The sequence below is a fragment of the Amphiura filiformis genome, chromosome 8 (assembly GCF_039555335.1).
Source record: "Amphiura filiformis chromosome 8, Afil_fr2py, whole genome shotgun sequence".
Taxonomy (NCBI): domain Eukaryota; kingdom Metazoa; phylum Echinodermata; class Ophiuroidea; order Amphilepidida; family Amphiuridae; genus Amphiura; species Amphiura filiformis.
In genome coordinates, this window is record NC_092635.1 from 68,892,288 (window position 1) to 68,918,706 (window position 26,419).

At 36.6% G+C, this 26,419-nt stretch overlaps 1 protein-coding gene across 1 annotated transcript in view; it reads right to left on the reverse strand.

Moving 5' to 3' along the window:
- Positions 1-26,419, reverse strand: part of LOC140159390 (ATP-citrate synthase-like) — a 60,724-nt gene that overhangs the window by 22,167 nt on the left and 12,138 nt on the right. Inside the window, exons 3-15 of the mRNA XM_072182847.1 lie at positions 23,006-23,128; positions 21,134-21,295; positions 16,951-17,042; positions 15,145-15,224; positions 14,041-14,168; positions 10,354-10,472; positions 9,071-9,269; positions 8,283-8,400; positions 6,809-6,954; positions 5,454-5,477; positions 2,132-2,278; positions 1,876-1,982; positions 363-531 (exon numbers count right to left, since the gene is read on the reverse strand). Of these exons, the coding sequence (XP_072038948.1) occupies positions 363-531; positions 1,876-1,982; positions 2,132-2,278; positions 5,454-5,477; positions 6,809-6,954; positions 8,283-8,400; positions 9,071-9,269; positions 10,354-10,472; positions 14,041-14,168; positions 15,145-15,224; positions 16,951-17,042; positions 21,134-21,295; positions 23,006-23,128 (1,614 nt within the window). The remainder of the gene's footprint in view (positions 1-362; positions 532-1,875; positions 1,983-2,131; positions 2,279-5,453; positions 5,478-6,808; positions 6,955-8,282; positions 8,401-9,070; positions 9,270-10,353; positions 10,473-14,040; positions 14,169-15,144; positions 15,225-16,950; positions 17,043-21,133; positions 21,296-23,005; positions 23,129-26,419) is intronic.

The following is a 26,419-nucleotide window of genomic DNA, read 5'->3' on the forward strand; positions in this document are numbered from 1 at the left end:
AATGTTGCTGACATTGGCAAGTCAATAGATTTATTTGTGATCTTAAACAGATTTTTCACTCAACCACCTAGTGCTTAGTCCCATCACATTGGATAACAGAGGCTTGCACTGTAAATTATTTTGCATACCGTAAAAACTCAATAGTTAGCATATGTGCTTACTATCGAGCACTTTTGAAAACGTGAAATTGTACCAAAGTATGGCGCTTTACCAACTGAGCTAATGGGGTTGCGACACAAATTTGCAGGTAAAAAAACAACTTTACACTTTTGTGGATGGGGCACTTCATGTTTGCATGTTTTAAAAGCACTTGATAGTAAGCACATATGCTAACAATCAAGTTTTTACGGTATGTTGATTACCTGTTTGTATTCTAATATTTCCATGCTGCTATCGTAAGCCGACCTCAACGAAGCGAAATTAATAACTACATCGGTATCCGGGTGGGTCTTCATTGCTTTCTCCATACTCTTGTATACAGGAATCAATATCTCTTTGTGGCCCCAGTAAAACTTCTGCTTGTGATCACCGCTAGAAGTAGATTAACAGTAGGCACAACATTATTTCAATGTCATTTAGGGAGGACAGTTTTTATGGTCTACTTAGCTCATCAATGCTCTGCTGTCTTCGATAGCGCATTGTATCGGAGAGGTACCTGGCTTTTATCGAAGCCCAAACCCATAAAAGCCTGTAGCAAACTCTGTCAGACTCCGCTCAATTGTACACTATGCTCGATACCACGCTTGACCAAAATATCGATTGAATCAATTTTACGACCATGCTTGAATTAACAACCACTTGAAACCCAATTACACCACTTTGTGTAAACATAAACTTTCACACATTATTGACTTTCTATTGACCGGAGACATGACCCCAGACATGCTTATTTAATGACCACTTGAGAATGTGATGAGTGGGTCGTTATGTACTTATTGAACACAAAGGAAATTGATTATGGTTTTACCATCGACCGTGTTTATAATCCTGCTGCTCTGCTGAGCGCTCCGATAGATATCAGCAAACTCGTATACTGTTCGCTTGTTCCTATCAAACGCTCTAGCGTACATGAACCATTATCGAAGACAGCAAAGCATTGCTGAGCTAAGTAGACCATAAAAACTGTCCTCCCTTATGTAAATGTGCTTAGGGAATAAACCAACAGAATGGCAAAGTCCTATGAACTGAACTAGCTTCATTAGGGAGGTAGGAGATTAAAATGTCATTTACATTTTTTCATATGTAGTTAAAAAACATCAATTATATTTTTACTCACTTCCCATTCTGTTATATAGGACTTTTGGTTTTTCCCTTAAACCCATATTGGAGCATATACTCCAGCTTTGCATTGAATAGTATGCCTAGGCCATACAAATGTTATAATCATTTATTTGGAGGCAAGTTTAATAACTGATTAATAGCAGCAAAACAAAATTGGCAAAGAACAACAGATCCTGAACAAACAACTGCCAGGAAGGAGCAAGAAGAGAATTGCATTTGTATATTCAAAAATATCCATTCTAACATCATGATATGATGTTGGAATGGATACAGTAATAGTAGAAACATTGCTGATGGCTCAATAAAATACAAAAATTATGCTTTACTCCCATTTCTGTTCGAAAATGGAGCCAAAGCAAGGCACACAATAGAGAAATCCCATCAGAAAAAAATATGCTGGTATGGACAAAGGAAAGTCGAGGAATAATGCAAAAAGTCTCCTTCTGTAATAGCTGCCAGGTGTCATATTTTGTACATGTGTACAATATAGAATGCAGAAATTGGCAAATGTCTATATGGCAGCTATTGCAGATAGGGGTTCTTACGCTAACCCCCACTGGACAAGTGGAGGGGGTAAGAATCACAAACACTTACGTGAATGGATAAATCATGCCAACGACTGAGGGCTCCTCTCTGCTGCATGAGTGGTCAAAATCTAACATGCCCTGAACAGCCCTGGGCTGCATACCATATAAGAAAGACTGTAAAAAGGAAGAGAAAGCATATATCAAAATCCAACATTTCAAAATTTCAAATTGGATCATAAATTGTACAAACTCATATTTCAATAATATTGATCGCATCACATATAATCATCCCTCTATTGTACAAATTCTGATCATTTTCTCACCTTTGTTTTGTTGGTAAAGAGTCGTTTTTCAATATGGCCGCCTGCTGCACCACCAGCTGCAACACTTGCTGTAGCACCTGGCTTGGCTCCACCTGCTGTTGCTGTTGATGTTGATGGTGTACGATTTTTGTGAGCAGCTGCAGGTTCCTGAGATGGATGCAAACAAGATTATGAACTGATTTTACCAAAACTGATGTCATTAAGAATGGTTAACTGTTAGTTAATTCTAAGAGACAATAAAAACATCTCAATTTATTAAAAATTTGGACATTTTTCAAACAAGTGCAAATGTTCTAATAAACTATGTAAGTGAGAAATGTAAAAGAAATCTAATAAAGATAAAATTAATATGAGGATAGGATACAAGTACCATATTCATTCCATAAACTGCCCAGGGTGCTTAACAAAGTCATTTTGGGTAGGCACTTATTTTTTATATTGTTTAAGCTGGCAATACTTAAAAAAGGCACAAAATATTCATCAATCATCATCAGTGTGTCATATGTTTGGGGCCATGATTCAGATTTGCATGGGCAGTTAATAAACTAATATCACAGTTTGCTTGTTGTGAAATTACTGGGTGGGTGCTTATAGGGGCATGAGCAGTTAATGGAAAAAATATGGTATCTATTTATTTTTATTGTTTTACAAGGGAGTCAGTTGAATTCAGAAATCATGATGAGTGGGGATACCAGCCCCCACTGGCTATGCCACTGCTATTTACGAGTACTCTTGAAAATGTGACCTATTACACTGTTGTTCTACTGTGCAAACAATGGATGCATGTGAAATGATGAAATTATGATAGAAACATTATATTTCATATACAAAACTGCAATCTGCACAGACAAAGACTAAAGAGAGAAAGAGAGAGAGAGAAAAAGAGTGAATATAATTACATGTTGTTATTTTGCGCCAGTTACTTGGAATAATTATGTGAATAAATATAGCACAAAAATGCATGCTTTCATATCAACTCATTTTGCATAGTCACATGACAATCAGGACACACTGAATATTTATTTAACTTTCTTGGAATTTTATGTAATAATACTTTACATTCCACAAGATCATAAGTTATTGCACAAAATGAAAGTATGGAAGCACACAGAATAAGAAGAACACTACACATATGTGTAAACACACTGGCAAACGTGGACAGCGATAGACCGCTTACGAGTTTAACTATCCAATTGCAGAGACACATGTTTGAGGTTTATCCACCTTCCAAAGGACTTCAGGTTTTCATTATCCAAGTGCAGACAGACCCCATCTCGATCTAGTAACGCAGGATCTGCAGTTCCTGTGTGTCATCTACTACATACAGATATTTAAATGTTTGTGTCCTAGTTTGCCAATGTTTACAAATATCCCCCCACACACACATACATCATATGTAACCAGAATTAGATTTTACTAACATGTACACAAAGATCACATCAGCTCAACTTGTTAAGCAGCCCATACACATTCAATTTTATTGGGCAATATCAGAGACCCTATATACAAAATCTACCACTGTGCACAAGCCGCTTAAGGGACTGGTCAATATTTATGTCAGGTGGAGCAGGGAAATTTAGGGTGGACACAATTCCCCAAGAATAAATGCAGAACTCCCAATTTTTTAGGTAAAAAAAGAGGAACCCAATGAGCCAACATGAGGGGGGGGCATGAAAGTTTTTATCCAAAAATTCTGAATTCCCCCTTCTCCATCATAAATATTGATGGGCAACTATGGGCTATTCCATTTAAAATCCTCACTACCCCTGTGGAAGATTCAGATGCAGTCTTTCACAGAGGGAGTACGAGTTTTGAAAACAATAGACAATTGGGTAACTTCCATTTGAAATATGCACTCCAGTTGTGGAAGATTTTGGGAAATATATAATACCAGGGAGGGGGTATGGGTTTCAAAATGAATAACCATGACCAATAACATTTGAAAAACACATTCCTTCTGTTTAAGGGCTGGGGTATGAACGTTTGGACAGTATTTATTTTGGGACATTAGAGCACATCAGACATATCGAATTGCATTCTGAATGCGAAGAATGTCATTCTGATATCAAATAATTTTGATTTTTTGAAATTAGCAATTTAATACACATTTTATGGCAAATCATTAAAATTGATATTTTTGATATTTAACAGTACTTGAAGTAAACTTTATAAATCTGATGATTTATACTTAAAGTGTATGTAGGTGGGATGAAAAGCCGACGATCAATTGAAAATTTTGACCTTTTCGTATTGAAGATATGGATTTTTTTCCCCAAAACACCCAAAAAAATTAGGTCTTTTTGGGAAAAAAATCCATATCTTCAATATGAAATGTCAAAATTTTCAATTGACCGTCGGCTTTTCCTTCCTGCTACATACACTTTAAGAATATATCATTAGATTTATATAATTTACTTCGAGGACTGCTATATATCAAAAATTTGAAAAATATCAAATTTTTATAATTTGTCATAAAATTTGTATTATATTGTAATTTTCAAAAAATGAAAATTATTTGATATCAGAAAGACATGCTTCAGTATTCAGAATGCAATTCGATAGGTCTGAGGTGCTCTCATGTCCCACAAAAAATACTGTCGAAACTAATAAACGCTCATTTTAGATCCTTAAGATATTTCCAAAATCTTCCACAGGAGTTGTGTGGATTTCAACTGGAATAGCACAATGGAATACAGTGAGCAAGTTTACATCTACGCTGAAGGGTTCATGCAAGGAGGCCCTATCTGTAATAGCTGCCAGGTGTCATATTTTCATATGTGTACAATATAGAATGTAGTAAATGTCTATAAGGCAGCTATTGTAGATAGGGACTGCTTGTTCTAACCCCTTGATATATGTGACCATCCAGCACAACTGAGCCCTGAAGTCGCCAATCATCATTTTTGAGATATTCAACCAAAATATTCTGCTTGAAATTAGCTTTAAAATGATGTATATCATGTCTATAGTACTTGACATTTAATAAAACAGTCAATAAATCCTTTGTTTCCTATTGTTTATTGTTAAGTTCAATGGAGCATATCTCAATAGTGGCACTGGCGACATCCGGGCTCAGTTGTGCTGGATGGTCACATATGGAAAGACAATATCCTCTAAAACAGGTTAGTACAGAAAATGGTGACGAAAGTGACCCAAGTTATTATGATCTCATGTATTAATCACTGCAAAATACAATGAGAAAAGCAGCCATCTTTTTAGTGAATATGGAAAGTAATGTCAGCCCCATAACCAATCTGTTTAAGGATATTGCTGACATGACAAATAAGAGTCAAACCGCACTAAGATTACCATGGTTACTTACTTTGGCATGACTAACTTTAGGGGACTGCATGTGCAAAAAACAATGTGCAAAAAAGCAAAAAAATATAAGCAAAAAATGACACAAGCATGTTATTAAATGGTTAGGTAGCATTGTGAATGGGTGGGTATGTAATAGTAATACATGGTTATATTCTTGGATTTGTGGTCACTATTTGTATACACAGAGAATAACACATGTCAGTACAGACATAGTACCTGTAGCCAGGATTTATTTTTGGGGAATGCAGAACTTCCAAAAGATGGGGCCTTACCATGGGTTTCATTCAGAATAGAGTGGAGAACCTGAACCCCTCAAAAGTGGACGCTTCTCGTCTATTTTGAACATTTTCACTTTCAAAATTTGAACATTTTGGGGGCCTAATGAAGAACATTTATATCTCTGGCTGCTGGTCTAGTTTAGGTACATGAAACAAGGGGTCATTGAAGTAAACACAGGTGGGTTTGGGGATATTGTAGCATATTTATACCCATGACTACTGGCTTAGTACAGGTACATTATAGAACAAGGGGTCATTAAACTAAACACAGGTAGATTAAAGAGTCAACAAAGCTGCTGGACACCGTACTACATAAACATACAAGGTACACATTAAATAAATAATTATGAGATAACGGGTTATGCATAGACTAAAACTACACAAAATACTAATATTAGTTACTATTTGAGCACTATTCTTCTTAGTTAATAGCGCTAACATGTAATTTCAAACTTTTCAATCTATAAATCGGTGCTATTAATGACACATTTTAATTAATGAAAATCCGAGCCAAATTAATGAAATTTTAGCACATATGTTCATATTTTCTGATTTCTGACTGTTTGGTCTTCTCTATAATTTTCAGCTAAAAGTACTGAACAAACAAATGCTACAAAGTAACCATGTTTACGATGGTTCAGACTCAGAGATTACAAGTTGTCTGACTTGGTTTGAACCTGGGACCACTGGTTAACTAGCCATTTATAAAATATTTCTCCTGCTTAATGCTTGTAAGGGATGAAATCAAAACTCACCTGGTGGTCGACCGCCAGTTCCGGGCGGTCCTGTCCAGTTGGAGCTGGACTCTATTGTTCTAAACAATGGAATGTGGTTCCACCACCGATAACCCCCAGTCAACTGGCGGTCGAGTTTTGATTTCATCATGAACTACTAACTAGACAAGCATGCTATGGAATTTTGGGCCTATAGTATACTATAATACTTCAATTCCAATAGCTTCCATGATAGCTCAGTTGGTAAGAGCGCTGGTTCAATTCCCAGAGGTCCCTAGTTCCAAATCCTGGTCAAGAATGAAACCCTTCTTCCTTGACTGACTTGAGGGAAAAAATTTACTTACAGCACTGCCAGCAAGCAAGAAGCTAGCGGTAGTTTGATCGGTAGGAGTCTTGGCTGGAATCGGACGCTTTCCTAGCGCCATACCACAGATAGCCGTCATGTGGGTTTCTGTTCCAAATACGTACATAGCTACACCTAAACTACTTCCTGCAAACATAAAATGCATGATAGATGGAACTTAAAAACTATGTTATGCAGATTTGCTTTTACAAATTAAGCCTACTGCTAACCACGCAGTGCATATTATTTTACACAAGGTTGAAGGTTCTATACACACACTTGACGTCTTGCGCATATGCAAGGGTTAACGCCTATAAAGGAAAAAAAGATTATGTAAGCTTTTAAAAATCTAGTGGTAAACTAACATTTTCTTGGTCAGACATATGTACCATATTGTATTGCATGCCAAACACCTGCCCACTATGCCAATTGTATCAAGTTCATCTACAATCTAAAGATTATGGCTGTCATGTTGCTTTAGGGTTAAGGTTAGAGTGGGGGCTTGTGCTTAAATACACAAATATGTTAAACTTAACTGCAACCAAACTTCTTCATGTGTTAAACCGGCCTTCTCTATAAATGTAAGCTTATCAATTCTGCCCTTGCTACCAGCAGTCCTAGTTTATAATCAACTTCAACTCAACAGTCAATGAGTTAATGTGTGTTTACCAGCATGTTTTGAACACGCATATTATAGGCACCGTTTACTTTTCCTCAACTGTGAACAGATGAAACCTACTTGCTGAAGAAGCAGATCTTGATATACATGTATGTGATAGTCCTTTCATTTGTAATCCCAGAGCTAGAATTTCATCACACAATGCAAGAATCAATCTTGATTCTTATCACACAATGTGAGAATCTTGATTCTTATCACACAATGTGAGAATCAATCTTGATTCTTTTCACACAATGTGAGAATCAATCTTGATTACATGCAAGAATCAATTTTGATTCTTATCACATGTGTCAATCTTGATTCTTATCACACAACACGAAAATCAATCTTGATTCTTATCATGTATTGTAAGAATCAATCTTTATTCGTGCATGAATCAATCTTGATTCTAGCATAGGAATCATTTAATTCTTGCCAAGTACATTTATCAAAAATTGACAAGAATCAATTTTGATTCACAAAAATCCATTTTATAAAATTTTTTTATGAGAATTGATTTGTGGATTCACCCAAAAACAATAACATTTACCATCTTAGATATTATCAAAAGCCTTTGACACAATTGATCACTGTATTTTATTACACAAATTGGAACTTCTTAAAATGGATTTAATGGTGTACAGCAGGTGTCCCTAAACTGGTTTAATGGAAGTGCAAAAACGTGTCTGCACCTCACAGAATATGTCGCTAAACTGGTTTAATAAAGGTGCAAAAACATGTCTACACCTCACAGAATGTCTTTAAACTGGTTTAGTGGAGCTGTAAAAACAAGGAATCTATGTCTAGAATGGCTCACCTAATTCTCTCATGACTCTGAGTCCTTCCTGGTAGTTTGGTCCTCCTCTTCTTACATATATAGAGACTCCATACTGGATCAACTTGGTCTGAAATTGTTTCAGTGCTCTAACAATGCCCTAAAAGAAAATTGATGTATTATATAAAATTGTCAAGATTCAAAGTGCTAAAACTGGTCAAGTTTGATCTAATTACTGATGATACAATTTCTACATTTACCTTTTTGGGTTTTTCAATAACGTCTCAAGCTTTTTAGAAGATTGAATTTGACAGTTATTGCAAAGATTGCATTTTTGATCAAAACATTCATAGTCCAGAACTAAGCTTTAAGCTTACAGAAAGTTTGGAGGCATATACCCATACCATAAACTGTCTTGGATTGAGTGTGACATGTTGAAAACATTATCATGGTCTGGCTAGCATCACCCAAAGGGGAAAACACAGATAAAATAATGTGCAAAATATACAGTCTCACTGCATTTTCCTCCTGCTACCCTGGTAGCTCTGCATATATATGCTCGAAATTTTGTGCAAAGGGGGCCAAACGCTTGATTGTCGGACCCATAGAATGACAGCTGGTTATTTGCTATTAGTATTACAATAGGCTATCCTAGTTGAAATCCATACACACATGGAAGACATGACCTTAATCTCCTACACAGAGGTGTAGATTTCAAAATGGAGTCACCCATTCAGGTGACTCCATTTGAAATTCACACTCCCTGTGTTGAATATTAAGGTCATGTCTTCCATAGGGGTGTATGGATTTCAACTGAAATATCCTAATACCTTGAAAGTTGCTGCTACATTGGTAAAGTTTGCGATGCCTCCTCCAATAATCAACACTTTTCCATCTGGGTGTTTCTCCCTTGTCATGAGTCCTAGAATTGTTTTGGCATATTCGAATGTCTGGCCCTCACTGGGGGCGCCAGAATATTCACCATAGTTTGCAAGCTCTGAAGCACCGCCCAGATCACATATGGTGTCACTGAAAGGAAATTATTGTAAGTATGTTACATCATAGTTTCTATTCATTTTATTTCTATATCCGGGGGCAGATGCAGGGGAGTCAAGTTAAAAGGGGGTGCTAGCCCCCTTCAGTGTCTGTTTTTTGTACCTTTGTGGCAAGGGCTCATATTGAAATTCCCTTACACAGGAAGGTGTGCGCCATCCTGCAGCTTTCCTGTGCTAGCCTTCTTTTGTTAAAATCCTGGACAGGGTGTATCACTGATGCATATAATCCATCCGTTTTATGACCGAGCTTTCCTGAGGCGCGCGCGAGGGGAATCCTGCCTTCTTTCTGTGTGAAAACGTGGTAGGGTATTTCAATATGAGCCCCAAGACTTTTAACATTGTTGATTGATAAAATGGCACGACTCATTTGGGTGCAACGTACGCCTACACCAAGTGCATTTCATAACTGCTGTGTGCTTATGATAATTTACCTTATTGTTTGTAATAAATGCCCCGGGGGTGTTGCAGTTTCCAAAAGGGGGGGGGGCATTTATTAGAAGTGAATTATCAGTGAGAAAAACTTCAAAATCAGGTTTAAATTCCCGATGGTGCTCCTGTAGAAAGGATGAATTTATGCCTATACTAATACTATTGTTCATTTCCGGGTTGAAATCCAAGATGGCGCCTAATATCGAATATGATATTATCGCGCTAAATACTATGAAATTACATATGGTAAGTGCATATTAAGCAAGAAATGATTTACTTAGTGAAATTCTACCATAATTAGGCAATGAACTGGATGGAAGTTCGAGTCATAACAGGTTTTGTCCATGCAATTTAGCGATCGTCACGGACATGATTGATGCATGTTTTTTAAGCTTATATTGCATGGTTATTTTTGCATTTTTGTCAATTTTTCATTGAAAAAATGGGGAGGGGGCATTTATTAGAGGGGGTGTTTAATACAAACAATATGGTATGTGAGCATAAGTTGGGACTTAATTGATGCACACAGTAACAAAAAAAAACCCTCATTTTTTGCCATTTATTGGTTGAACAAAATATAGCACGAAAATCTAATACTACCTCAAAATCTACCAATAGAATGCGCTTACCTGTAGATAACAGAAGCGCCACCTCCAGCAACCATGGTCCATATGCGTCCTTTGGGGTTGAGGATTGTCAACTTGAGAGACGCCCCACTCTTGGCATCTAGATCTGCTATGTAGGCTTCCTGCAATCGGTACATAAGAGATGATTTCAATTAGTTATGAACACTGCAATATATTTTTTTGCACTTTCTTACATGTAGATTAATGCTAGTAACTCAAGAACACGTCCTTTGGGCCACTTAAGTTCAAATTCATACATCCCTGTGGAAGACATGACCTTAATCTCCCATAAAAGGAGTGTATGGATTGACCCACTCAGGTAACGCCATTTGAAATTCTCACTCCCTGTATGGAAGATTAAGGTGCGTCTTCCATAGGGGGTGTATGGATTTTAACTGGAATAGCCCTGAGTTTTACAATTGTTTTCTCATAACAAGCATGAGAATGAGCATCCATGAAAAACCAGAAAGTGTTTGACAAAAACTTGGAAAGTGTGACAATGGGCTAAAAATGCCAAAAGCAGGCCGACATTAAAAGAAAGTGAGGACATTTAGACCTCCACCCAAATTCAGATTAAAACTTGAAGTTTCTAATGTATGTGTTAGTTTCAGATGGAAATTGCATACAGTGGGTTTGGTTAGAATTACACATAGTGTTACTGTAACTTGTGTAAGGTTATACACATTTGCAAAGGGCATTATGAAAATATTCAAAATAGTAAAATTTTAAACCATGAATTAAAAAAATTTTAAACAATAAATGTAATTGCTAGCCTTGCTTGTACAACACACTTAAAAGTATTACATTCTTTCCCCAAAAGCACATTTCATAAAAGCAAAATACAGGCATTGTACAGCATTTCTTAATAAACAAGTTTGATTGTTTTAGTTCAGAAAAACTCACAGGAAACCATAGGACATGGCATTCAATTAGTTGCTATTTTCCTGCTAGACCACAATTCACATATTAGGTTTCATTTGTTAACCAAATATATTACAAACAGAGTGTAATTTCATATTACTGTGAGCAACTAGAGTTAACTGTAATGCATGAAATGTTCATGTGCATTTTACAAATTAAATGAATGACATTGAATGATTCATTCATTGTGATGAAATTTGCATTCTGCAAATATTTTTATTTTACTTTTCAGAAAATTTATAAATTTCGTGAAAATTACATTCTGCAAAAAATGTGGTTCTTTTCAAATCACAAATATTTTGTGCTGCCAAAATATTGTGTTTTACAGCACATTGAAGAACACAGAAGAAAACAAGGCTCATCTCAATGTTAATTAATAAAGATATTTTCCTCAAATCAATTTGATTCTGCACTGTAATACGATTTCAAGCATATAAGTTGATCGACTGGATATAAATTTGTGTAAATCAAAAATGAAATCGATGCTAAATTTCAGCCCAAAACCATGATGGGAAATTATGAGAAAAGGCATTTTTTTCATATCAGTTTTAAATTGATTCAACCAAAAATATTGAAGACGCCTGGTGCAGATTTCAACATAATTATTATCGTATAATTTTGTTCAGGAAAACTACAGGGTAGAAAATGTTTGACATACAGGGATGACTATTATGCAGAATCACTGAAGAGCATTAAATAGGCTCTTCTAGTTGAATCCACACACCCGATATGGAAGACATGACCTTAATCTTCCACACAGGGGGTGTGAATTTCAAATGGGATTACCCGGCTCCATTAGAAATCTACACCCCCTGTATGGGAGATTAAGATTATGTCTTCCACAGGGGGTGTATGGATTTCAACTGGAATAGCGCAATGTTTCACACATGCATTTCATATCCCATATCTATATTGCATTGATAAAAGCTTTTAACCATGACAAGAATGTCAGTTATCTTATGCAAATATTACAGCATTTTTTTTTACAAAAATGATTTATATATATTCCATCTTTATTCTGATAAAAATCAATTAATCATATCTGGAAACTGAATAATACAGTGCTTCTATACACGCAGCTTTATACTTAAATATTTTCAAAAAAATCTTGTTATGCTGGTTTATAAGATATCAATGCTTTTAAAATAGTTGAATATATTTTATTCAGTATTTCACATGTTGAATGACCTTTTCTTAGCTACTTTGATAAATATTGACCCAGATTGGATAGATATGGTGTACAAGGGGTAATTTTTGTGTGTGTAATTTTTTGCGCATTGCTGAATTTGAACTACATTGCTGTTTTTTAATTTTACGATTTTGATTTTTGTAACATAGGACCTATACATTAAAAGAACATATTACCGTATTCGTCCGAGTATAGTTCCACGTTCGAGTATAATCCCACCCCCATTTTTGAAAAATTTCAGAAATTGGACCTTAAAAAAAAAAATATAAAAAAAAACAAGATATTTTGTATTTTTAATATGAAAATTGATAAATTGTATTCATGTCATACTCTATTAATGATTTCAAAATGCATTGAATTTGAATGCATTTTGAAATCATTAATAGAGTATGACATGAATACAAATTATCAATTTTCATATTAAAATACAAAACATCTTGGTTTTTTTAAATTTTTTACAAGGTCAACCATGAATGATCCTAGCATCTAGGTCTAGATGGGAGTATAATCCCACCCCCAATTGTGAAAAATTTTCACATAAAAAACAGGTGGGACTATACTCGGACCAATACGGTAGTGTGTTTTTATTTTTGTGGTAGCTGTATTATGCACACAAAGCGCAAAAATTAATGTACCGCGAAAATTTCCACTTTTACAGTATTATGAAAATTGCATAAAATGATCACAATTTGGAGACAGATGTTATATGTAGCTGATAACTTCATGTAAATGTTTAAGTGTCAGAATCTTTTTTTACTTTCTCTTCACTTCAACCCACTCAGGACAGGTGTTTTTGAAAAAGCAGAGAGCAGGCAACAAAATGAGTAGATACATAATGAATGTGTTGAACAGACGAGATGCTGCATAGTTTAGTTTAGCTTTGTTTCTAATGCAATAAACAACAACTTGCTCAGGAAGCTTAGTGCATGTCAAAATGCTCAGGCTTCAAACAGAGATGTACATGGGTATACTATGTCTTGTCTCAGGTTGAGAGAGCTGTCAGTGTGTTAATGCAGCTGCATCACCAATGTATAGAGAAACCACACTTCTCTGTGTACTCTCAACTTTCACCATACAAAGCAATTTAAATAGATCTTCCATTTTGGCTTTAATGGCTTTTGAGGGGGGGGGGGGGAACAGCCCGTTGTATTATTAATAGTCTGAAAAGGGTGTATTTTAGATTAGGATTATGGTTAGGGATAAGGTTAGGGTTAGTATTAGGGTTAGGATTAGTATTAAAGTTAGGCTAGGGTTAGGGTCAGAATTAGGATTAGGTTAGGGCTTAGGTTAGGTTTAGAGTAAGGATTAGGATTTATAACCAAGTTATTGTGTTTTCTGACTTATGACCTCAGTTTTTGGACTATCGACCTTAAAGTTTTTTATGGTTAAATGTTACATCTCTATTCAGGTTGAAAATTCATATGTTTCAAATACTGTACACATGTAGACCATTGAGAGTTGTAAACATGCCTGGAAAGCTGACATAACGGAAAATTAATTTACTCTTACTGATGTGAAAAGGTTGTTTAAGATCTCTATAGTGACAGGTGAATATGTTCGAGAGCCAAATGTCTACTCACCTCAGCAAAGGCTTCTCTTCCAAATGGTGGTGGGAAATCAATGTCTCCCCATTCCTTCTTGCATATGAACTCAGCAGTAGCGTCAATCTTAGCAGCAAGATCCAAGATGTACACTTTGTCTGTAACAACTGTAATTGGAAGAAGAGTCAACAAATTATGTTTTGATGCAGGGATGAAAGTCCACTTTTGACAAAAAGCCTGAAAAACAGCATAAAAATGACCAGAATGGCCCTAAAACGGACTGAAAATAAAAGAAATTGCATAAATCTGGACAACAAAAGAGCCTGAATTCAGGCAAAAGCCTGAAACCTATGATCCCTGATGATGACTTACTATACTCTCTCTAAATGAAATGGAATGCTGTACAACTCAATAGACTGAATAGAAATCTACTCATACAAAGTGTAGGTGTACTGAATAGAAATCTACTCATACAAAGTGTAGGTAGCTGTACAGCCTCTGAGGTATATTATTTAAGCTTCTTTGAGTATGGCCTCATTTCCCTCATTTTGATTATCCTGAGATGACAGACAAACAAACACATCACAGCCATGGTCAATCTTTCTTTTTCTATGAAGGGAAATTCCAATTTCTTGTGCATAGTTACCAGCTGAATGTGCAATCTCAACAACCCTTTTAATTTCTTGGCATAATTTCATTTGATATACGTTGTTTTCTTCAAATCTTCTATTTTGGTAAATTTAATTTTGATGTTTTTTAAAAAGTGTTTGTAACAAATATTGTTCATCAATTCAAGGCCATCTGAAGTCAAAACTGACCCTCAGGGCAAATGAGTTAGGCACTCCTGCTCAGGAAAATGTTAATGCTTTCTAACATCTCTATTCATGCATCTATTACATAATACTTCTATAATACTATATAGTCTTTTCAGTATAAGGCAAAACACACCCCATCCATTAACCTTTGTTATCTCATAAATAATACTCTCTCCAAAGTCATGTTCCTTCTATCTCTATCAACTAAAGTATGTTCTACCAAAAGTTGGCAACATGACCTTTACCCCATTTGCGTAAGATCCATGCATTTTGGTTTAGGTCATGTTCCACCTTATACTGAACAGACTTTAGTGCATGTAAACCTTACCGAGTGGATTGATTTCCAAGTAGGTAAAGTAGAGATCCTTGAATTGCTTGTACAATGCCTCTACAAAGCCTGCTATTAAACTGTAAAGAGAGAAAATACAAAATACACAAAAAATGCTTTAAATGTTGCACCTAGAATTATGTATTGGGGGTATATTGACAAAAAATGTCTCCTGCAGTGCATACACCTACCAAAATGCCTCTACAAAATCTTCAATTAACTGTAAAGAGAGAACAACACATCGTCATTGGGCAGGAAAAACCTCCTATGTATTTGTGGCCCTTGAACATGTTTAAAACAAAACTGCCAAGAGGTTACATACGAGGTTTTGCTTTACACATGTTCAGGGGCCAATGACACATAGGAGGTTTTTCCTGCCCAACGATGACATACAAAACATTTGCTTAGAATTTTACACGAGCAGAAGTATCCTTCTAAAGTGCATTGCAGGGATGTATTGACAGGGATATCTATACGGTGGGCAAACCTTCCCAATGCCTCAATAAAACCTTCAATTACACTGTGGAAAAACAATACATTTGAAGCATGTGTATACATGTTGCTATTGATTATAGTCTACTTTTTGATGCAACTCTTTTCCCTCCAAAGTAAATTACAGCATCAGCTTTGTTAACCCCCTGAGTACTACCTGCCGATTTAACATTGCCTCTGATTGGTCAAATATGTGATATCTTCACTTTAATCACCAATCAGAATGGAGCCTTGCAAATAATTCACCCCAATTTTTTAGGGGGGTGAAATTATTCTAACAATGTTGCTGATTAGTCCAATTGATAATGAAAACTTCTTTTTGACCAATAGGCAGGTAGTTCTCATAGGGTTAACTATACTCAGATACTGCCTTTTACTTTGGTACTGCTATGCTGTTTAAGGTGGTTATGGAGGCATTATAAAAGTGCTCTAAACATGTTTTAAACAGATTAATTGAGTAGAGCAAATTACACTGATCAATAATATTGATCAGTGTAATTTGCTCTACTCAATTAATGCCTTTTGTTTGGAGTCAATCGGACATACGGTTTTCAAAATATATCAATTTATATTTTCTTTGTATCTTATTGTTTTTATCAATAATCAATCAAGTTAATGAGCTAAAATGACTGGAGAAGCTCATTTACATATAATTTTTTGCCAATATTTTGCTAAAAATCCATGCATAAATGTTCAGGGTACTTTTATTTTGCATAATTTTGCCCTGAAACTTGGTCAAAGTGTTTCTAATATGTTCTAATGTATTATATAGTGAAGCCGCCCCTAATTTGCATATTTGCATAATTAATTAGCATTTATGCAAATTAGCTCATTAATTATGCAAATATGCAAATTAGAGGGCGAGACCAAGTTTCAGGGCAAAAGTATGCAAAATAAACTCAAGCGTTATTTTAGAATTTAGCATCTGCCAGACCCATTAATCTTGCCTGTCCTGGATGCAAATTAAACTGCCCGTCCAAAATGACGGGTGGACAGGTGGCTGGCTAAGACCCGGGTGAAGGTTTGATGCAAAATTTACAAGATGGAACAAACCTTGACTATTAAAGAGTTACTTAGCATGGAACCAGAAATAATACAAAAAAGCTTCATATTACTGAGCTACTGAGAAAATGCTTGGCAGATGGGCAATAGAATCTAATATTATCATCTATTCTTCGGTGCACTTACGATCCAATTTGGCTAAATTAATATCAAGTCTAGCTGGGATCCAATCAACTTATCTTGACATGGCGGTCAGAAATAATACTCCTAATCATAAAAACTACCCAGACTATTTATATTAGTGATACTTACTCTTGTTTTGCTGCTGGTGCTTTAGCTAGTAGTTTTGATTTGATTGTCTGAGCTGTGGGGTATTCTGTCAGGCTTACTTCATACTTTACAGCCTGGTAAATAGAATGGTATGATTTATTATTGAACATCAAGGAAATACAGGAAAATGTCAAGATACTTGTATAACATATGAGCATTACAAATTTATACTGAATTATAGTATAATAAAACTTTAACAGGGCTGTGCAATAATTATTTGTACAGGGAGGGGTGACTTCTTGAAATCTGAGTCCAAAAAGAGATTATCTTCCTTAAATGGAAGATGCAAGAAAATCTTTGCCTCCCCTTTTCTCTTGCCAAACATTTTGCCCCACCCCCTTTACACGTGCCATATTTTTGGGAATCCAAATTTAGAACCTTCAATTTTCTTATCATGTGATGAAAGTATAGCGAGTAGGAAATTTTGTATATTTGCATAATTTTCCTGTGTTTCAATGCCTTTTTAGGGCATAATATCAAAAAGATGCCAAAAGATCTGTGCCAAAAATGGCTTACTCCCCCGTTGACCTGCCACAAATGCTTTCTCCTATAATCCCCATATACATACTATATAATTACTGCACTACCCGGGTCTAGCACAAGCATATCACATTTGCGATAAAAACAACGGCTGTGGTGGCAAACTGTTCACTAAGGTAATTAGGTAAGTTATGAAATATTTTGTTAGCATGATTGAGCTCAACCATTCTTTTTACATCACATTGTTATTAATATGCTCTAAACATTTTTAGAATCTGCTTGATAAGCTGTCTATGTAATTAGAAATGAGCAGTCTATTGGGTTATCATGCATTCTAGCTGGCATTTGTTAAAAGACAACTAATGTTGGTAAATGTCAATTGCTGGTATTCTATTTATTCACTTATAAAGTTTCTGTATAATTATATATATAGTGTGTGTGGGGGGCGGTGTCTGTGTCTGGGGTACCATGTACATGTATGCATGTTTGGGTAATCAAGACAAGCGGTTCAGTATATATGATAGGAAACAAGGTACATGCTAGCGGTACCTTATTTCTTATCATAAATAACAAACCACTTGTCTTGGGTCACTGAAATTCAATTGTAGTAATTGGATTCCTTGCCCCTATAATATACATAACTTTTGTTACCACTGTGTTATTAGTTTTTGAGAAAATTGCAAAAATAGACACAAATTTATCGAGGGGTGTAGTACCTCCTTAAGAACTGAATAGACAAATTTAGCATTTGAGTAGTACTATAAGTCCCCCAATGACTGTAATTACATGTAGGTGTGGGTGTGTACTCGGGGGTGTGCGTTCATATACTTACCTTTGCATCTACATCACCAACGTCCACACCTCCTTCATGATAGAAGAGAATGACATCATTGTCTCTCTCACAATGACTGTAATTACATGTAGGTGTGGGTGTGTACTCGGGGGTGTGCGTTCATATACTTACCTTTGCATCTACATCACCAACGTCCACACCTCCTTCATGATAGAAGAGAATGACATCATTGTCTCTCTCACAATAAATGCACACATAGACTTACCTTTGCATCCACATCACCAACGTCCACACCTCCCTCATGATAGAAGAGAATGACATCATTGTCTCTCTCACAATAAATGCACACATAGACTTACCTTTGCATCCACATCACCAACATCCACACCTCCTTCATGATAGAAGAGAATGACATCATTGTCTCTCTCACAATAAATACACACATAGACTTACCTTTGCATCCACATCACCAACATCCACACCTCCTTCATGATAGAAGAGAATGACATCATTGTCTCTCTCACAATAAATACACACATAGACTTACCTTTGCATCCACATCACCAACATCCACACCTCCCTCATGATAGAAGAGAATGACATCATTGTCTCTCTCACAATAAATACACACATAGACTTACCTTTGCATCCACATCACCAACGTCCACACCTCCCTCATGATAGAAGAGAATGACATCATTGTCTCTCTCACAATGACTGTAATTACATGTAGGTGCCCGTCTCTACTCGCTCGTGCGTTCCTGCTACTCACACTTTGCATCTACATCACCAACGTCCACACCTCCCTCATGATAGAAGAGAATGACATCATTGTCTCTCTCACAATAAATGCACACATAGACTTACCTTTGCATCCACATCACCAACGTCCACACCTCCCTCATGATAGAAGAGAATGACATCATTGTCTCTCTCACAATGACTGTAATTACATGTAGGTGTGGGTGTGTACTCGGGGGTGTGCGTTCATATACTTACCTTTGCATCTACATCACCAACGTCCACACCTCCTTCATGATAGAAGAGAATGACATCATTGTCTCTCTCACAATAAATACACACATAGACTTACCTTTGCATCCACATCACCAACATCCACACCTCCTTCATGATAGAAGAGAATGACATCATTGTCTCTCTCACAATAAATACACACATAGACTTACCTTTGCATCCACATCACCAACGTCCACACCTCCCTCATGATAGAAGAGAATGACATCATTGTCTCTCTCACAATGACTGTAATTACATGTAGGTGTGGGTGTGTACTCGGGTGTGCGTTCATATACTTACCTTTGCATCTACATCACCAACGTCCACACCTCCCTCATGATAGAAGAGAATGACATCATTGTCTCTCTCACAATGACTGTAATTACATGTAGGTGTGGGTGTGTACTCGGGGGTGTGCGTTCATATACTTACCTTTGCATCTACATCACCAACGTCCACACCTCCTTCATGATAGAAGAGAATGACATCATTGTCTCTCTCACAATAAATGCACACATAGACTTACCTTTGCATCCACATCACCAACGTCCACACCTCCCTCATGATAGAAGAGAATGACATCATTGTCTCTCTCACAATAAATGCACACATAGACTTACCTTTGCATCCACATCACCAACATCCACACCTCCTTCATGATAGAAGAGAATGACATCATTGTCTCTCTCACAATAAATACACACATAGACTTACCTTTGCATCCACATCACCAACATCCACACCTCCTTCATGATAGAAGAGAATGACATCATTGTCTCTCTCACAATAAATACACACATAGACTTACCTTTGCATCCACATCACCAACATCCACACCTCCCTCATGATAGAAGAGAATGACATCATTGTCTCTCTCACAATAAATACACACATAGACTTACCTTTGCATCCACATCACCAACGTCCACACCTCCCTCATGATAGAAGAGAATGACATCATTGTCTCTCTCACAATGACTGTAATTACATGTAGGTGTGGGTGTGTACTCGGGGGTGTGCGTTCATATACTTACCTTTGCATCTACATCACCAACGTCCACACCTCCCTCATGATAGAAGAGAATGACATCATTGTCTCTCTCACAATAAATGCACACATAGACTTACCTTTGCATCCACATCACCAACGTCCACACCTCCCTCATGATAGAAGAGAATGACATCATTGTCTCTCTCACAATGACTGTAATTACATGTAGGTGTGGGTGTGTACTCGACGCGGTCCGTGCGTCATATACTTACCTTTGCATCTACATCACCAACGTCCACACCTCCTTCATGATAGAAGAGAATGACATCATTGTCTCTCTCACAATAAATACACACATAGACTTACCTTTGCATCCACATCACCAACGTCCACACCTCCCTCATGATAGAAGAGAATGACATCATTGTCTCTCTCACAATGACTGTAATTACATGTAGGTGTGGGTGTGTACTCGGGGGTGTGCGTTCATATACTTACCTTTGCATCTACATCACCAACGCCCACACCTCCCTCATGATAGAAGAGAATGACATCATTGTCTCTCTCACAATGACTGTAATTACATGTAGGTGTGGGTGTGTACTCGGGGGTGTGCGTTCATAGACTTACCTTTGCATCCACATCACCAACGTCCACACCTCCTTCATGATAGAAGAGAATGACATCATTGTCTCTCTCACAATGACTGTAATTACATGTACATACTCGGGGGTGTGCGTTCATATACTTACCTTTGCATCTACATCACCAACGTCCACACCTCCCTCATGATAGAAGAGAATGACATCATTGTCTCTCTCACAATGACTGTAATTACATGTAGGTGTGGGTGTGTACTCGGGGGTGTGCGTTCATATACTTACCTTTGCATCTACATCACCAACATCCACACCTCCTTCATGATAGAAGAGAATGACATCATTGTCTCTCTCACAATAAATGCACACATAGACTTCCTCTTCTTGTTTATGGGCTATAAATGGCTCGATGAGGAAATGCTTCAGTTTGCCTTTGGCTGAACCAACCTGTCAATAAATCAATCAATCAAGCAATTAATCAATCAAGCAAGCAACAAATTTTAATTTTTCAAAATAAAATGCATATCAACTGTTTAATTTGTATCAAGATTGATCACTCACTTACTGACTCAATCAATCACTCATCTACCCACCCAACACACTCATTCATCCACCCTCTTACTCAATAATTCCCTCACTCACCTATCCGCACACTCACTCACCAATCAGGCACTCATAAATGCATGAATTTGCTCACTCACACTCTCACTTTTTCACTCACTCATTCAAATCAGGAGTAAAATGTTCAAACATTTCTTTTAAAGATGGTGACATTTGAAAAGTACAGATTAAGTTTTTACAGAAAAAATGATCAGGTTTAAAAGCAAACATCTGTTAACCGCCACAGATATTATAAGAAGCGATTCTGGCTTACTACACAAACACAACTAGTACATGCTTAAATCAAAAGTATTGAATCAGTAGTTCAACTCCCATGCACATGTGGGTCTTCACTAGTTTTATGATACAAGTTCATCTCTGATCACCGATATCTTGTTTAACAAAGGACTCCATTTTACCTCAAATTAAAATTTACTTATTTTTATTTCATTTTTGCATCACTTTTGTCTATCATTACTGTATAATAAACATCTACATTGGTTGCAATTAACATATTTTCATTAATTAGCATATTATATTAGCATATTCCATTGTGCATCATATCATGTACACACCTGACTGATTATCCCTTATAAAGCCAATGCATTCAAGCACACATTCATTGATTTACCACAACAAGTAGGCTGTAATTACTAATTAGATAATTACCGATCCTCGTTAAGGAGCTTTATTGACCTGTTATATTTACTTCATAGTTCATTACAGGTCTGTGAAGTTCATTTATGAATAATTATTACACTGAAAGTAATCAATATGGCAGGTTTGGCTGAAAGACATATAAGCCTGTTTTTGTGTAATTTTCATTCCCCCCCCCCCCCCCTCCTCCTGCCCCAAAATCATACAACACCAGACGGGGTAAATACAATTCCCCAAAATCAAACAAAAACGGTCTGTAAATTTGATATGGCACATTTCCAAATTAGGTCTTTTAAAAAGCACAAAGGAACCTTAATCAAAATTCAAATTATCATAGATCTACATCACGCTTTTGAATCAAGATTCAATGTAAGATTCAATGTTTTTCGGATGTCTGTCAAACTCATAACGATAATAATGTACATCCTTTCTGGTACCACTTATTATTCCACACAACAGCTTGAAGAGGACATCTATAGCTATTACAGGTGCTTGCTCAATCTTTTGTACTATGCATTGCTTTGATCATGGAAAATAAAATCTGAATCCAAATCTGAATGTACAGCACATTCAAAACAATGCATCAGGTTGCCCGAGGTCACAATCTGTTTGAGTTTATTAGGAATGACATGATCGAGCCGGCAACTTGTGAAACCGCCCGGCCGTATGGCATTTTCCAATATAGTCGGTTAAATAGTGCAAATAGTACCAATCAAAATAGAATTTGTAGATCTCTTGGCAATTTTCAGCTTACAAAAATGTAATCCCTTTCAGCCCTATTCACTACTCTTACCATATCTCTTATTGGTTCAATATATGATACAGACTTATTTGTAACCAATCACAGTAGTTTTAAGTGACTGATAATTCAGCCGATAGTGCCCACTGGGTTTAACCTACCTCAATATCTTGTCCCAGTTTAGTAGTAAGCCATTCTTTGACACCATCTAAATCCACATTCACCTTGATTAAACCCAATTTGCCTCTTCGTTTGATCAGTTGATCTGGCTTCACTACCAAGCGCTGTTACAATGCAAAAGAAACATAAAAAACGATATTAAACATGGCTGATGAAAAAACACCCAAACATTAAAATTAAATTTTGCACCTGTTGTCAAATCCTAACATTTATTTAACTTTTGTCTTTAACTGTGGAATTCTTCTAAAACTGATTAGATCAGATGACATGTTTCAATTAATTTTTTTGAGGGATGGGGAATGGTCTCCTTTCTTCTACTCTTCCTCCCTCTATTTCCATAAGTCTGGTCCAATCAGGACCCAAGTGTGTTTCCACACATAACTGCATAGTAAACAGACAATCATTATAACAGGTCCCTGGAAATCAAACATACAGTCTGGTGAATCTCATCAAGCTATAGTATACAGGGACTTTTCCTACATTTCTCTGTTGGTTTACTGTTACTGGAATAACAAGTGGATGAGGGCCATTAAATAATATGACATGATGTGATCAAATCAGACCGAAGTCGGCAAGATGAATCTGAGATATAGTCCAAAGTAAGGAAAAAAATACAATAAAACATCAAAAATGAGCATATAAAAAGTTCAAAACATTGCAAATAGTATGCTATGAATGTGGGGATTTTAATACCAGTAAAGTGTAGGTACTGAGCATGTTAGAAATAGTAATAACTCAATGTCAAAATGTATGACTTTGGTCTGAATAGATCAGATAATGTCACATACTTAGTAGCGCTAAGCTACATTGAGTGTGTACAGAGAAAATGATCACTGCCTGCATAATATTGTAAATCTCAACAAATCCCATTTAGATTGGTTTCTGTCTGTGGTGCAGGGTATATCTTAAAACTTGTGTGTTACAAGTAGATATCGCATAATATTTATGCAGGAAAGAAGAAAACAAATTTTATTTCCATCTTCAGTTACAGATCCATTATATAATCGCATTCAATTCAAATCCTGATCACATTATAATGTGGGATTATACCAAGCCCAGGGTCAGGGTTGTCACTACACTGGTCGGTGCCGGTCGGTAGTAACCAGCACTCAGGCAGACCAACCGGCACTCAAGGAAATATGAGGACTTGCCAACCGGCACTAAAGTAGAGAAATTGTACTTTTTACCCTAAAAAACAGCTGGAAAGTGACGCATGAGAGTATTTTGGACAAATATCATGGAAATTTAGCCGGCACTACATTCAGTCTAGTGACAACCCTGCCCAGGGTAGTATGGTCATTTCAGTTTTAACTGAAGATATAGTTTGTTTGGCTTTTGTTTTAATTCACCTTTTCGGTAAATCCCATAAGCCATTGCAGGTACACCTGAGAACTCGTCATTTGACGTCACACCGATTTGCGCTCACATGAATTTATGCAAGCGTAAGTTGAGACTTAAAATTGAATAATTTTTACCAATGATAAGCTGATCAAACAAAGTAATACTAGTAAATATAATACTTTCAAAACATTGATCAATGCATTGTACACTATATACAATGTAATTATCACATTCATTGAAATTGAGATAATTTGGTTCATAATGAATTGTACATCCATCCATACATGTACAAGAAGGTGCAGTACCTATTAATGCTTACACTATCAGGACTGCTGAGTTGGCACAGCTGTCACGTATTGATTATAATATGTATCAATTGGATTTAACATCCACATTATTGGCAATACAAAAACAAAGCAATATTTGACTAAGAATAAATAAACCTAAAGATTCATAACAAAATACAAGTCCACTAAAAAATGCAGAGAGGACGCAAGTTTCTGGGAGATTGTCTTCAATGTCGCCACATAAAGACATTTGAATCAATTAAAATTCATTTTCAAAACATACACATTCATATTATATTGGCATCAATATTGGCATCATTCAATTTCCAATAACAGTTTACAGTCTAACTCAGGCTTAACATATATTATAAGAATATATTGAACATAAAAGGGGTCTTTAGGTTAGAGCCCATGTACATGTACATTTTGTTGTAAGATTGGCCAATGAACAAGATAGAAAGGGTCTTTATGCAAAATATAAAATAATAGGGTCTTGACCACCTTACACATACATGTACATCAAAAAATAGGGGAGTGCTGGACACTCAGTTTCTAATAGGGGTGCCATTTTCTTTGGAAGGGGGAGGTAATGAATATGTCAGCGAGCAGAGATCCTGTATCTTGGGTTGAAAATTTGTAAGACCCCACTCCGCAAACACAGACTTAAGCAAATTATGTGTGGAAATGTGTAAAATTTGTTCCGCTTTTGAATGCATGTGTAGTACAGGAAAATGTCATTGTAACTGCTATTTTGGTCAATATTTTAAATGACATAATAGTTACAAGCCTTTGATAATATTATGACCCCCCCTATTTTAGCTGAAAAAATTATGACCCCCCTATTTTTGTTTAAAAAACTATGACCCCCAGTATATTCATAGACTGCCCTCCAAAGAAAATGACAGCCCCCTTTCATGAACACAAACTTTGCATTCGAGAGATAAAACTACAGTCTTGATAACTCAAAACATGGCTGCTAATGATCCAAATCTCTGGCACTTCCAAAATTTATTTGGTCTTATTTTGTTTAACCCTAACACGCCTGAGTACTACAAAATACTACTTGATACCCCCCCCCCCCCCAAGGGGGGGGGGGTATTCAAGGTCAATTTTAGAACGATAATTCCCGTTAAAATCATTAGGTAAACTAAAAACACATGCTGAAATGACGAACTATGAACTAGAAACACTGACCTCTGGATCACTTCCGGGTTTCTGATCCAGATTTTCGCCAATTATTGACGCTATTGAGTATTATCGACCATGTGCGCAACTTGGTAAGCTTACTACACAAGATAGCATGGAAATATCTGCATTTTGAAACATCTTGGTTGAAAAAAAGTGGTGGGAAGCGTTTATTTGAGGGGGGCGACTATTTGACGAAATACGGTATGCGCTGTTCGTGCGTGCATCCCACGTGGTGTGATGACGCAATCGCCCTAAGTGATAGGCACGGTTTCACTGGCCAGTGAAGCCCAAGACCCATGGCAAAGTGTTGCCGAGCCAGTACGTGGTTGGCATGCGAGGGGTCTTGGGTTTGAATCTCACCCGGAGCAAACAACTTCTTTCTTTGTTTTCTCTCTTTATTCCTTCCTTCTTTCCCTTCCCGTCGCCAAAAAGCCCCTGGCGGGTTAGGGTTAGATGACTGTTTGATGGATTATCAAAGTACATGAAACGAAAAATTATATTGAACGACAATTTATATCGGTATTCGGTACACATCAGAATATTATTTAGTAATCCCTCAACATCACTCTATAAAATAAA